The sequence below is a fragment of the Camelus ferus genome, chromosome 19 (assembly GCF_009834535.1).
Source record: "Camelus ferus isolate YT-003-E chromosome 19, BCGSAC_Cfer_1.0, whole genome shotgun sequence".
Classification (NCBI taxonomy): domain Eukaryota; kingdom Metazoa; phylum Chordata; class Mammalia; order Artiodactyla; family Camelidae; genus Camelus; species Camelus ferus.
Genome location: NC_045714.1, coordinates 32,660,945 through 32,675,041, shown reverse-complemented (window position 1 = coordinate 32,675,041; position 14,097 = coordinate 32,660,945). Strand labels below are relative to the sequence as shown.

General features: G+C 54.1%; 1 protein-coding gene across 4 annotated transcripts; it reads left to right on the top strand.

The window, feature by feature from the left end:
* Positions 1–3,971: 3,971 nt before the first annotated feature.
* Positions 3,972–13,721, top strand: CDC25B (cell division cycle 25B). 4 transcript variants are annotated; one of them, XM_006187103.3, is made up of 16 exons: positions 3,975–4,470; positions 5,308–5,414; positions 6,024–6,075; positions 7,847–7,888; positions 8,049–8,085; positions 8,338–8,460; positions 8,574–8,696; positions 8,878–9,012; positions 9,467–9,547; positions 9,663–9,842; positions 10,028–10,123; positions 10,652–10,714; positions 10,877–10,975; positions 11,186–11,319; positions 11,988–12,099; positions 12,260–13,721. In XM_006187103.3, the coding sequence occupies exons 1-16, from the start codon at positions 4,271–4,273 to the stop codon at positions 12,398–12,400; spliced, it is 1,725 nt and encodes a 574-aa protein (XP_006187165.2). In that variant the 5' UTR covers positions 3,975–4,270; the 3' UTR covers positions 12,401–13,721. The 4 variants fall into 4 exon arrangements, with proteins under 4 accessions (XP_032317786.1, XP_006187165.2, XP_014416723.2 ...); XM_032461895.1 differs by lacking the exon at positions 10,028–10,123 and having other exon boundaries at positions 3,972–4,470; XM_014561236.2 differs by lacking the exon at positions 5,308–5,414 and having other exon boundaries at positions 4,340–4,470.
* The last annotated feature ends 376 nt before the right edge of the window (positions 13,722–14,097 follow it).

The following is a 14,097-nucleotide window of genomic DNA, read 5'->3' as shown; positions in this document are numbered from 1 at the left end:
AGCCTATTGTTGCACAAATTTAGATTATGTTTATAAGCAATACTATAGTTTTAAATCTATTTGATGATAATCCCACAATCCATAAATAAACACTAATGACATCTCATTATGTCACTTTCCGGGCTGTTCCATGCATTTAGCCATAAATATATGCGTTTGCACCTACAGAAATAATGTCATATATGTACATAAGCATACATACACACGAATCCCTGAAACCTCTTCCTGTACCAAACACATACAAATGACAGATTCTTAAAACAGTGTATGAATTGCAGTGTTTTCAAAAAAATTTTTTTAGAGTAGCATGAGGAGTAGGCAAGAGGAAGGCTGTGGTGCAGGGAGACAGGCTGCGAATCCGGTGCTGGATGAGGCTTCAAGGAAATGGGTGGAGACAAAGAAGAAAAGAGGACCAAAGAGAGTACCCTGGGTTCTTCAAGGTTAAGGGCTCAATAAAGGACTAACAGAAACTCAGGAGGAACAACTGAAGTGGTGGGAGGAAATTCAAGCTCATATAGTGTTCTGGAAGCCAAGGGAAGAAAGTGTAGTCACTGCTTTTTTAGAGTGCATTTCTCTTTTCCCATGTGTATCAAAGTCTGAGAATTTTCTAGTCATATCCTTTGCCCATGTTTCTATTGTATTTGTCTTTTTGTTGAGTTTTAGGAGCTCTTTATATGCTCTGAACATAAAATCTTCATGTATATTGCAAATATTTTCTCCTAGTCTACCACCCTTAACTTAGTCTAGGGAATCTCAGATATGAGAAGTTTTTAATCTTTAAGTAGACAGGTCTGTCACTTTTTTCCTTTATTGCTTCTGGATTTTGTATCTTACTGAGAGATGCCTTCTCTACCCAACCCCTGACCTCAAGACATAAAAAATGTTCTTCTGACCACAAGGTCCAGAAGAAAACATGGGAGACTTTTTCCTATAGAAGCCAGATCAGTGCTTGGCCCATAATGGGTGTGTGGTCCCTGTGCAAAAGTGAATGTAGGGCCACCTGGTTGAGGACTCTTTCCCACAAGCCTTCAAGAAACTGTCTGCATTTTGGAGGTTTCATCCATGTGCACGTATGTCCTCCTGACTCCTCATTTTATCTTATTATAATCAATGGCTGTTTGGGTGAATGGACTGCGGGTGAGCTTTTTTTTCTACTTTGTTGAATTTTCTAAGTTTCCTTCAATAAGCAAACACTACTGGCCCTTTAAAATGAAAATGGAAATGGAAAGCTTGCTGACAAACATAAAGAATAATGATGAGGTGAGTGGATTGGAGATAGGCCTGTTGAGCAGCTTTGGACAGCCTGGACCAAGAGAAGAGAAGGTGGACTGTGGACTTCCCTGAGGTAGAGAATTGGAAAGATGGGGCTTCCAGAGGGAAGTGGGGGATCCCAGGGCTCCAGATGGATTAGTGCAGGAAATGGTCAGTTGAGAGAGTGGAAACAGGCCCTGCGCACTCCTACAGGCAGCGGGTAAACCAGTTATCTGGAAATGGCTATGCCATAAGTACATGAGTGTGGCTTTTCTACTGTCCTGGAAGTGGCCATACCAGTGCCTTCTGTGTGGCACCAAGGATGGGCCTGGAAGTGGAAGGCACTGTGGGCCTGTTGATGGGGGGGAGGGGAAGCGGCACAGATGCAGTTAGCAGGAAAGAGGTTGTCCAGCCATTTGAGGACATCCCTATGCTTCCTAGAGTCAAAGATCCCAAGAGAAATACCTATTTTCTCCCCCAATCCTCCAAAGAATATGGCATAATTTTTTATTCTTAATTATGTTTCTATTGGCTAGGACTCTTTTAGACTATCTCCAAGAGAATGCAACAAATTTATAATAATGACTGCCTCTGGGGAAGGGTCCTGAAGATTTGTACGGGGCGGGAGACTGACTTTTCATAGCCTTTTTGTGCCATTTGACTTTTCTCCTTTGTTTGAATTTTTTGTACTTGTATTAATTTTAAAAAACCATTTAACATGTCATAAGCCTTGGAAGGAAAGGCACCCAAAAATTTAGTCCCACCAAAAAAAAAAAAAAAATGCTGTGTGAGAACAAGCTTGGAGAAGCAGAATAATTTTGCAGACATGTGATAATTTTTCCTAGTCTTCTGCCAAGGTCCCAGGGTCACACCAGACCCCCTTAAGGGAGCCCAGAGCTTGATATGTACAGACTAGCATCCAGACTGTCCTTTCCATGAGAAGATGAGCTTTCTGCTGCCTAAAAGCATCATTGTAACAAAATCCTGGCTGATGGGAGGAGTCCTTCCTCTTACAAAGATGGTTGCAAGTATTTATTGCAGCTTGTTTTTACCGTTTTTTTTTTTTTTTTTCCAAACTGAGCACATAATCTACAGTCTAATTGGCAGAAGGAGTTACCCAGAGCTGATGTGTGAGATGCTCTGAAATGACCCCTCTGTGGTCCTGGCCCCTCTTCACGGCCCCAGAGGTGACCTCCGGACTGGAATTTCAAGCAATTCAAGAGTATACTCTCCCACACAAACCCTCCCCACACCCTGTAGAGGTGTTTGTTGGGGGATAAACACCTTCTGGGTTGGCTTTGAAAATACAACCCTCAGAGCAGTTTTATTTCTGGGCTCACTGTGCCCACCTCTACCCTGACCCCGGACAGTCACAGCTTTGGCTGTGAGTAGGGGCTGGAGGTCTGGAGCTGGACTCCTGACCTAGGGCTGGTGAACTGGAAACCTCAGTCCTGCCCAGCACATAGCAGTAGCATATCGCTGGGCAAAATGTTGAGAGAAGGAAAAGTCACATCCCCACCCTCCTCACCCCTCTCAGATAGGACTGGGGTCTCCCCACTCTCTTCCTCCACGTCTCCGGGTCCACCCAACCCCCACCACCAGGCCCTCCCTTCTGCCACCCCCACCCACTGCTCCTTGGCCTGGAGGATTAGGGCTGCACTGGAAGGGATGAAAGGCCACAGCTCCAGCCTTCCTGAACTGTGCCCCACCCAGCTGGAGGCCACCTCTTCCCTGGGGAGAAGGGGTGCAAAAGCAGATTATGTCCTTTCGCGTTTGGATGCAGCCTTCCCACCACAGTCCAGGAAAGGGGGCTTGCTAGAAGGTGATCAGATAATTAGAAGATGCTCAGGTAAAACTAGTGACAAATTCAGCCTCCTTGATCAAAGAAACACCAATTAAACACTATGATGCCATTGGTACCACATGACCCATACCCTCAATGGGCATAAGATTATTGCATAAACTGGGTTCTGAGGTTGCTGACACCCTCCTTGCCCCTCACAGCCAAAACAAAAGGCTAGGCCAACCACTAGAGCCTCCTCTGGGGCTGCCCTCTTGGGATGCTCCTCTGGACCCCTTGGGATGACATCTAACCTGGGCCACTGAAGCACCCAACGGTTATGTGTCAGCCCCCACCTCGGGCCCACCTGGGGGCTCCCCATGGGAAGTACGCTCTGAGGCCACTTGGAGCTGCCAGTCGAGAGGTCAGGGAGGCTGCGGGAACACAGACGCGTGGGGGCGAATCTCACCTCCATTTGCACAATCGTGTGACCTCGAACGAGTTGATGAACTTTCCCGCGCCTCAGCGTCCCTGTCTATAAAGTGGAATGGTGAACACAGAGCCCACAGCGCGGCTCTGTTGGCAAACTGGAACGGAGGCTCTCAGGATGCCAACTGGTGGTTGTAAGTGGTGTTAAACCGTGGGGATCCCGCTAAGGCTACCCTAGTGGATTGTTACTTCTTCAGGGGCCCTCTTCGCTGGGGGCGGGGGGTGGGCGGTGTGTAGCTCCAAACTACATACTGAGAAGCGGAATTTGGGAAGCCTGGATTCTCGCTCGAATCCTGGTTGGGAGGGAGTGCGAGGGATGTAGGAGAAATCCTAATTCCTCCACCCAACCCAAAGCTTGGAACTGGGCGAGGCCGGGCTGGTCCAGCCTCCGCGCCTTTCACCACATGGGCCCCGCCCTCGGTCCCGCCCCTCTTCTAACCCGCGCCCCCATTGGTGGCGTCCGGCGGCGCGGCCGCTGTTATTTTTCGAATATATAAGGAGGTGGTGGTGGTGGCAGCTTCTGCTTAGAGGCTTCCCGGACTGGCGGCGGGTCCCTGCGTCCCCTCCTCTCCTCCCCACCCTCCCCGCTTCCCTCTCCGCTTCCCTCTCCTCCCTCGCTCCGGCCCCGTTGCTCTTCCTCCCTCCCACCCCCCTCCACCCCGGGCCGGCTTCCTACCTCGTCCCTCGTCCCGGCCAGCTGTGCCCGGCGCCTGTCGGTTGCCCTCCGCCCAGCCCTCCCGCCCCGCGGATATGGAGCTGCCCCAGCCGGAGCCCACGCCAGGCTCGGCTCTCAGTCCGGCCGCCGTGTGCGGTGACGCCCAGCGTCCGGGCTACCTTCCGGGCCTCCGCCTGGGAGCTCACAGCCTCCTGGGGTCCCCGGAGCGCGCGACCGCTTCCTCGCCAGTCAGCACCCTCACCCAGACCATGCACGACCTCACCGGGCTCGGCAGGTAGGGCGCGCCAAGGATGCTGGGTGTGGGGTGAGAGGCCCGCACTAGGGTATTGGTCCTAGGCCTCCTTGTGAACCTGGCATGGGTACCGAATCCAAAAGGCGGAGTAGGGAGGCATCCGGGGCAGAGCCTGTTCAGGGGCCCGAGACAAGGTTGTGCTGCTCACACCCTCCAGGTGACTTGCTCTTGGCCTGCACAAGCCTTTGGAGACCTTTCCCACCTCCTCCTCCTCCACCATGCTGCCTCCCTAATCTCAGCAGATCTTCACCATTTTGCCCCAGGCAGGAGATCCTGAGCCTGGAGGGGGGAACTTGAGGTGGCAGACCAGTGGGGTTCCCATAAACCCAGGCTCCTGCTCCCTCCTCCAGTTCTTTCCTGGGGTTAAGGGGTTAAGTGCTTGTTCTGCCCCTGTAAGCAAGCCTGCATCTCCAGGCTGGGTTGTCCTTGTAGCAGTAGAGACCTAAACCTAAACCCTTCCTCCAGAAAGGCTTGTGGATGAGTAGGGGTCTGAAAAGTTTAGGGGAAGGCCCTCCAGGGCTGCTCTGCTATGCCCTCAGGGTGGCCCCAGCCCACCTCCTCCAGCCTACCTCCTTGCTCTTGCCCTGGGTTCACCTCTCCCTGCACCCAGGAGGACTTTAAATCAATCAGTCAAAAGAGATGTAGGGCCCATGTAGAAGGCCTGAGAAGAGGGTAGGCCCTTGATGCCTCACCTTTCTGGGACAGTGCAGAGGCTGGATGGGCCCTTCAGAAGTGGGTGGCTGGTGGGAACATGGGCCAGCCAGCACTTGAGCCCCACATTTACCTTTCTCCTTCCTTGGGTCCCTGCTCCCTTCCCAGCGAGACCCCAAAGAGTCAGGTAGGCAGCCTGCTCAAATGCCTATCCCTGTCCCGTCGGGCGTCTGAATCCTCCCTGTCGTCTGAGTCCTCTGAATCTTCTGATGCAGGTGAGGCCCAGGGGTGCCAGGGGAGTTTGGGAGGGCTGCCTGAGCCTCCCCACTTCCCTACTGATCAGACTAACATCCTTACCACAACCTGGTGGGCCCAGCAACCTCCCCCTGCCCACTTCTGGTAGGGCTCACCACACTCAGCACCGACTGAGCAAGGCGGGCATTGGGCGGGGTCCTGAGATCTTACCTATTTAAAAACAGTAGCCAAACCCCCTGAACCACAGCCCCACCTGGGAGGCATTAGGGCTGAAAGTCTGTCATTTTATGACATTCACTTGCCTTCTGCTATCACCATTTCCTTTAAAAAGCCAGTATCTCTTCTAGAACAAATTATTTTAAACTAGTTCAGGAAAAATGCTCAGCAAAGTTTTGGTTTAAAGCCTAGAAGGAGGAGTTTTCATAGTAAACAGGGAGTGGAGCCCTGTGTAATTTGGGGAGCAGTGTGTCAGCCTTTGGGGTCCATGGATGGGTTTTGTTTCATTTTTTAATATGTCAAGATCTAAAACAAAAAGAGGTTTTTCCCTTCTCAGAATAGGGTTGGGATGTGGTGGGGGAAAGAGTACAGGAAATGCCACTACTTTCAAACCAAGGCGCTCTGTCCCCCAGGTCTCTGCATGGACTCTCCCAGCCCTATGGACCCCCAAGTGGCGGAGCAGACGTGAGTGGAGAAAAGGAGGGGGCACCTGCCCTTAGGAATCTCAGTTCTAGTATAAACTCACTGGGAAGTCTGGGCGAGCAGACAGACCCCTCTTCATCCCCATATGGGGACACGAATTGACTTCATGTCCTGGAATTCTACTCTCTGTCTCAGGGAAGGGTCTGCTCTCACGGGAGCAGCTGAGAGTGGGCTCAGGGCTGGGGGGTAGGGGTCAGTGGCCACAGGGAGCCACTTGTGGGAATATCGGGTCAGTATGTATCTCATTTTTTTCTGCCTATACACATTTTTTCTGTGCAGTATCACAATTTCAAAATATGGTCCAACTAATTCAAAACTTTTTATTCACTCTAGGCCAAACAAAACAGTTACTGCAAGCTGGTTTGGCCCTTGGCCATCCTATCAGCAACCTCTAGCTTCAGTGATGTTTGACCCTCTGGCCAACTCCTGGACCAGGCCCTTTGTGAGGGGGAGTGGAGAAGTTGGTGGGCTCTGCTCAGCGCAGATCCCTGCTGCTTGGTTGTGGGGCAAGAGTAGTACCTCCCAGAGCACAGCTGTTCCCATCCAGCTGTTCAGGCCCCAGCAAGGAGAGCAGCTGCCAGGCATTACTGGGAACAGCTGGGCATCCTCAGCCTGGGCTATGGGACTGTGGCTTTGGGTTTAGGGCAGTGGCTGTCTTTCTTCCAATTGCCTTTGATCAGACTGGGCTGGGCTGCAGGGTTTGTTCATAAACAGGAAATGGGTAGAGAATTAGATGGGGGTGTGGGGACTATAGGCTGGGTTTTGGTGGTAACAGGGCTGTCCCTGCTTTGCCCCCAGGGCCCAGGTGCAGATTGGAAACCAAGGCAATTAAATTGATAATCCTGATGCCAGGTTGGCTGGGCACAGCCACCTCCCCCCCAACCCTGGGGCCATCCCCCTGACATTTTAGCACTCAGTGCCCCACCACTATCTCTGCACCTGCTTTGACGGTTACAGTTTCTCAGAAAGAAGTGTGTGTGTATGTGTGTACACACAGACACACAAAAGCCCCGCCTAGCAGGTGGTCTCTGGTAACATAGCTGAGGGGTGGGGCCTATCTACAGAAGCTTATGCTCCAGCCTCAAAAGGAACATCTGTTGGAATTCTTTGCCTGCTGGCCTCTCCTAAGGCAGGAAGAGGGGGGTAGGACAGAGGCTGGGTCCTGGAAAATTCCACAGGAGGGAGGAGAGGATGTGACCCTGCACATTGGTCACTAGGGGGTCTGGCATGGCAGACTGGGACTGATCCAGGGGCACACTAAACCAGTCCCCTGACCTGGGGGAGCCATAACAGCCCCACACAAGGGGAGAGAAGCCCAGTCTTGCTGGCATCCAGGCTCTAGAGGCACCTACATTGTCAGTCCAAGGCCTGTCACCATGGGATGGATGGATGCCTTTCCTGGCAGCCATATGGCCCCGCTGAGGTGATTTGCATACAGGTGGAAGGCCTGTGGGCAGGCGGGTGAGACCGTTGCCTTGGTAACGCCTCAGCCACCCTGTGACCTACCCCAGCTGTCTCTGTTGCTGCCATTCTCCAGGCCTCTTCCATTCAGGGCAGCCTTTAAAATCCCAGGCTGCCTCTCATCTCCCCCCTCCCTGATACCTGGGTCCCCGATAATCTGCATTCTTCCTACCTTCTCTTTCCCCTGGCTTGAGCCCTGGCCCCTCGGGCCTTGTGAACTGGGGACCTGATGCTGGGGGTGGGTGATGGGCTAAAAGGGAGGTGGGTTGCATGGGACCCTTTTCTCTCCTAGGTTTGAGCAGGCCATCCAGGCAGCCAGCCGAGTCATTCGAAAGTAAGTGCTCAGGCCTTCCTCACACAGGCTCCCCTGCCCTGTGTGGGTAGAGTAGGCTTTCCCATGGGGGTGCACAGGGCTCTGTGGTGGAGGGGGACGCTGCATGCTGTCTGTCACGGGCTGACTCTCCAGCCCTGAGTGCCTCCATTTCCTTCTGCAGTGAGCAGTTTACCATCCGACGCTTCCAGTCCTTGCCGGTGAGTGCCCTCTGAGGCCCAACGGGAGGCTCAGGTCTGCTGGCCAGGAGGGGGGAGGGGCAAGAGGGGTCTAGGGTCAACTCTCAGGGTGGACTTGATGTGGTTGGGTGTCCCCAGTCTGGCTGCAGGAGCTGGGGTTTTGGAGGTAGACAGGTGAGCTGGGGGAGTTGGAGGAGCTACGGGAGAAGGGAGGCCTGGGCTGGTACCAGAGGAAAGCAGCCTTTTGTACCTGCTGCCCTCCTGGCTCTCTAGGTGAGGCTTCTGGGTCACAGCCCTGTGCTACGGAACATCACCAACTCCCAAGTGCCTGGCACCTGGAGGAAGAGTGCGGCGTGTGTCCGAGCTGCCCACCGCTCTGAGGAGGACAAAGAGAATGTGCGTGTCCGGAAGGCCAGAGTGGGAGTGCTCCAGGGAGAGAAGGGGACTTGCTGCGGTGGTTCTCTGCCATTTGATGACACACCCTCCTTTGCCCCCTATACTGCCCACAGGATGGATTTGTCTTCAAGATGCCAGGAAAGCCCACCCATCCCGGCCACACTCATGTTCTGGCAGAGTGGGCCAGCCGCAGAGAAGCCTTTGCCCAGAGGCCAAGCTCAGCTCCCGACCTGATGGTATACCAGGAGAGCTGACCCAGGCAGGGCAGGCGTTCACACAGGACGGGTGCCTGTGAAGGCAGCCGGGGGGACTGGAGGCTGATCCTGAGCCCTGAGGCAGTGGGAACTTTTTCTCAGAAGGCTGGGGGTGGGGAACAGTGAGGCCCCTGAGTAGCCTGTTCATTCGTTACCCACACAGTGTCTCACCCCTGAGCGGAAGATGGAAACAGAGGAACTGACTCCCCTGGCCCGATGCCGCTTCTCCCTGACCCCCACTGAGAGGGCTGCCGAAGAAGATGATGGATTCGTGGATATCCTGGAGAGTGACTTAAAGGTAAACAGCCTTGCCCTGTCAAGCCCCCTACCTCTCCCTCCCTGGGATCTCCCAAAAGAGGAGAGCTCTGAGCTCCTGCAGCAAGACTATGACCTCATTCCAATGTCAGAAGAAGAATTGGAGGTAACTGAGTCACAGCCTTTCCTCTGGCCAATCAGAGAAGAGGAGGTGGCTGGTGCTGCAGTGAAGGGGCGATGGGCAGGGTGGAGGGAAGCCTGGCCCTCCTGCATGGCCACACTTCTCATGATTCTTTGTAAGCCCCAGCACTGAGTGGGGCCCTGTAGCTTCCTGGTTCTGGGGGTCTGCCCTATGTGGAGGTGTGAGCAGGGCCAGGGAGGGCTGCTGGCCTGGAGTTTGCTGAGAGAACTAGGCAGACTGTCCTTGAGAACACGGGGCTTTAGGGGTTGGATCTTTGCCTGGGAATTTGACCATGTCCTTGCTAATTTGGCCTCAGGAGGAAGATGTAGTCCCCCCAGGCATGGAGAGCCTTATTAGTGCCCCGCTGGTCAAGACCTCAGAAAAGGAAGAGGAGCAGGTGAGCTTCTGGGGTAGCCCCTCAGAACTTGGAGGGGTGGGCCCTACCCCCAGGTGGGATTTGGGTTGAAGGGCAGGGGCGGGGCACTCTGACCTGCCACTGCTGTTCCCGCCAGGACCTCATCATGTACAGCAAGTGCCAGAGGCTCTTCCGCTCCCCGTCCATGCCCTGCACCGTGATCCGGCCCATCCTTAAGAGGCTGGAGCGCCCCCAGGACAGGGACCTGCCTGTACAGAACAAACGGAGGAGGAGCGTGACCCCTTCAGAGGAAGAGCAGCGGGAGGCTGAGGGGCCTGTGAGTGCCCTCCTCCGGGGATGGGGCTGGGCTGGACTGGCCTGGGTGGCCACCCTCCAAGGCCACCCTGCAAGCTCTTCTCAGCCGGGTTTGTGGCAGAGGGCAGGGTGCATGGAAGAGGGTACTAGTCAGACAGGGCACTGACGGGCAGCCTCACCCCGATCCTGCCGCCGTCTGCCCCACAGAAAGCCCGTGTTCTCCGCTCTAAGTCCTTATGTCATGACGAGATCGAGAACATTCTGGACAGTGACCACCGAGAACTGATCGGGGATTACTCCAAGGTACCAGCAGTGAGCGGCCCCCTCAGGAGGCTCGACCCCTTACCAACTGTGGCCCCTGAGCCCAGCAGCTGCTTCAGTGACACCCTCTCTCCCCAGAGGCCCCCTGGCTTTGTCCTTTGCGTCTTTTCCTTTATTTTCATCTAGACTCCTGTCTCTGGCTCTCCTTGGTCTCCTGACTCCACCTCAAATCTGTCCAGGGCATCAATGGTATCTCAACCCTGGAAAACATTTCCAAACTGTAGTATCTAGCTTGGAGCCTCCTTGGGCTTCATCCTGGGGCTTGGCAAAGCATGGGGGCAGGAGGAAAGGGGGTTCATCTCTTCTGCTCCCCATCTTCATTTCCCCTTGAAGGCTATTCCCTGGGGATTGACCCTAGAGGTGCCTCTTGGTTGCTATGGGAACCAGAGCTGAAGTTGAAAGTCAAAGCATGTGTGGCCTTTGGGCTTGGGGAAAAAACTGCATCTTTTCCAGGTTCCCAGTCTTACCAATTTCACTTTGTTTCTCCTTTCTCTCTCCACTTCCCTTCAGGCCTTCCTCCTACAGACTGTGGATGGAAAGCACCAAGACCTCAAGTACATCTCACCAGAAACGGTATGCAGGGATGAGCTTTTTTTCTGGTGCATTTGGGACTTCTGTTTGCCTGTTAACTTTGCCTGGGGTCGGGCTGCCAGCACTGGGTTAGCAGCAGTGTTAGGGGCCAGTCCCTGCCTGCCAGCCTGACCTGTTGGAACCCTCCTCCGTGGCCTCCTACAGATGGTGGCCCTGCTGACAGGGAAGTTCAGCAACATCGTGGAGAGGTTTGTGATTGTGGACTGCAGATATCCTTACGAGTATGAAGGCGGGCACATCAAGGTGAGTCAGGGTGATGGGAGAGGCCCTGAAGACTCACCCAGTCGTACCCTTTCTCTGCCTGGAGGATGAATCGGTAGTAGGTGGGTGTACCTTCTCGTGGGGAAGGATTCTGCCCAGCAAGAGTCAGCGTCACTTGTCTGAAAGATGGGGACTGCATAGGGGAGGGTCGACTGCCCAGGGCTGTGGCCTGACCTGCGGCTCCTCCGGCAGACTGCTGTGAACCTGCCTCTGGAACGTGACGCCGAGACCTTCCTGCTACAGAGCCCCATCACACCCTGCAGCCTGGACAAGAGAATCATCCTCATTTTCCACTGTGAATTCTCATCTGAGCGGGGGCCTCGCATGTGAGTCCCAGCTCCGCCCAGCCTGCTAGTACTTCTCCTGACCTTCCTTGGCCAAGCTGGCGGGTGCTGGAGTCAGCTGATGGCCAAGACGCCCGAGCCCAGCCCCAGCCCCTCCTCGGCCTTGGCCCCTGTCTCATCTGATGCCTTGGAGAACCTCATGCCACCGTCCTTCCCATCAGGCCTCACATCTATCCTCTGTTGCTGCTACCCCTGCAAAATCCAAGTCTCCAGCAGCATCCTTACAATCCAAGGGCCCTGTCCCAGTCCTCAGTGACACTGACCTTTCCAGTGTTCCACTGTCCTTTCCTCTCTTTACCTCACCAAGTCTTGCCCAGACTTCCTGAATGTATCTCCTGAATTTTGCCTGCCTCTCTCCTTTCTGCCTCCCCTTTCCCGGTTCAGGAGAAATGTCTCTGACGAAAATTGTGCAACTGTCTCCTAGAAACAGAGCCCCCTTGATTTGCTTCCTTCCTTCCTTCCATCTCCCCAACTGCTTCCGTACCCAGCTAGCCAGACTGAGCTCAGAGTGTTCTTGGGGCTGACATTCTTGCACAGAAGTCTTCTGCGGTTCCCCAAGGCCCTCAAAGGAGTCAGTGCAGGGAACAGGTCCCCTGATGGACACCCCGCTGCATGCCCAGCTCTCACCCCCACACCCCTGCTCATCCCAGGTGCCGTTTCATCAGGGAACGAGACAGGGCCTCCAACGACTACCCCAGCCTCTACTACCCTGAGATGTATATCCTCAAAGGCGGCTACAAGGAATTCTTCCCACAGCACCCGGTACTATGGGTGGGGTGGCCACAGCCTGCGTGGGAGGGTTGGACTAGAGGCAAAGGGCTCGGCCTGGCGGTAGCCCTTAAAGAAGGAGAAGGGAGGGGTGGGTCCCCCCACAAAGTTACCCATTTCCCCAGATTGATTGGCCCTTCCCACCCTGCCCTAGGCGTTCTGTGAGCCCCAGAACTACCGGCCCATGAACCACGAGGCCTTCAAGGACGAGCTGAAGGCCTTCCGCCTCAAGACGCGCAGCTGGGCTGGGGAGCGAAGCCGGCGGGAGCTCTGCAGCCGCCTGCAGGACCAGTGAACCGCCAGCAACCATCCCACCCATCTTCCTTGCCTTGTGTGACCTGGGCACCAGCAGCCCAGTGGCTTGCAGGGCCGAGGGTCTGCTAGAGGCCCCAGGTGCTGTCCAGATGAAAGACGGTGATGGTGTCCCGTCCATCTGCTCCCGCCCTGACGCCTCTGTCTCACTCCAGTCATACTCCATATCCTGGTGACACCCCCACCCCCACCCCGGAAGAGCCCAGCCTGCTGACTTAGTGCAATTGGATTAAGTCTAGCTCAAAGGAAGTATTCTGTGTCCAGCAGGAGCCTTTTGTTTTTTTCCTTCCTTGTTTGGGTTAACTGTTTGTCTTCCTGTATCCAGAAAAGCCCCCCTTTTTTCTAGGGGCTTTGCTTGTATGTATGAGGCTGAGGGAGAGCGACAGCCCCCAGGATGGGCAGCAGCTGTGCTCCTGGCCCTAGGGGTCAGCGCTGCCCTGCCCCAGGCCATCTACAGCACTTCCAAGTTTGTCCGCATTGCTCCCCTCTCTCTTCCCCTCCCTCCCGTCCCTCCATGTGAACACATCCAGCACAGACATAAGCTCTTACTCTTTCCTGTTTCAATGTTATCTGCATGCTTGATTTGTCTGGTTTGCCCATCTCAGGACGTTCACAGGCTGAGGTTTAGGCTCCCCTTGTCCAGCTAGGGCTAAGGGCTCAAACATTAATAACTCACTTGGCCCTGGCTTCTGTTGCTTCAGAAAAGGATGTTATTATTTGCAGGGGCCTTTTGGATGAGGGCTAAGGCCTGTGTCCTGAGCCCACTGGAAGCCCAGCTCTCGATACTGTGAACCCCAGAGCCTGAAGCCATTTCAGAACTTGCTGCTGTCTTGTCATGGACGGACAGACGGATGAATGGAAGAGTGGTGGACGGATGGATGGCCAGGAATGCACACTGCCTTGTCCACAAACTGCTGAGTGGAAACATTTCAGTGAGTGTGACAGCCTGCGGCCGGAGTATATGTGTGCCTGTCTGTGTGGACAAAAATCTCTACACTTTAAGGTTTGGAGATATTCAAAAGGAACTGTCATGGAAGCAGCTAAACCAAGGACAACCATCTCTGGATTCTGAATCTCAGGAAGTGGGCAGGGCTTTTTGAAGGCCCTGATGAGTCATCTGCTAGGGTCTTGGTTCAATAAAGCACTGAGCAAGTTGAGTAAGCAGCATCGTGTCCGGGGAGCCCTTGGCAGGACCATGGCAGCCCTGGTTGGTGGGAAAGGGCAGGGGCAGCTCAGCGGTAAGCAGCATCTCCGCAGCTCCCACCTCACCTGGCAGAATCAAATCTACCATACGTTGCTCTTCACATTTCCTTGTCTTTGCATCTGCTGTATTATCCTTAGGAATGCTCTCACCCATCTGTTATTCCTTTAAAATTCAATTTCAAATGTTATGTCCTCCCAGAAGCCTTCCTGCCCTATAAGGGAAATGACTTTCCTTTCAGTATCTCCAGCACCCAGTAGAGGTTCCACCACCTAGGTGGTGCCAAGTTCAAGATTAAGAGAGTGCGAAAGGGTCAATCTGGGAGAGCTTGTCCTAGGCCCAAACCTGGGTGTGTCAGGAAATCCCCTTGGAACACCACAGCGAATGACCCTCCCCACCCCCAATATGAGCTCTCTGTGATTGTAGAGACTCCTTTGCAAATGTACAAATAAGATACTGCCTGATAGAGTGCACACACA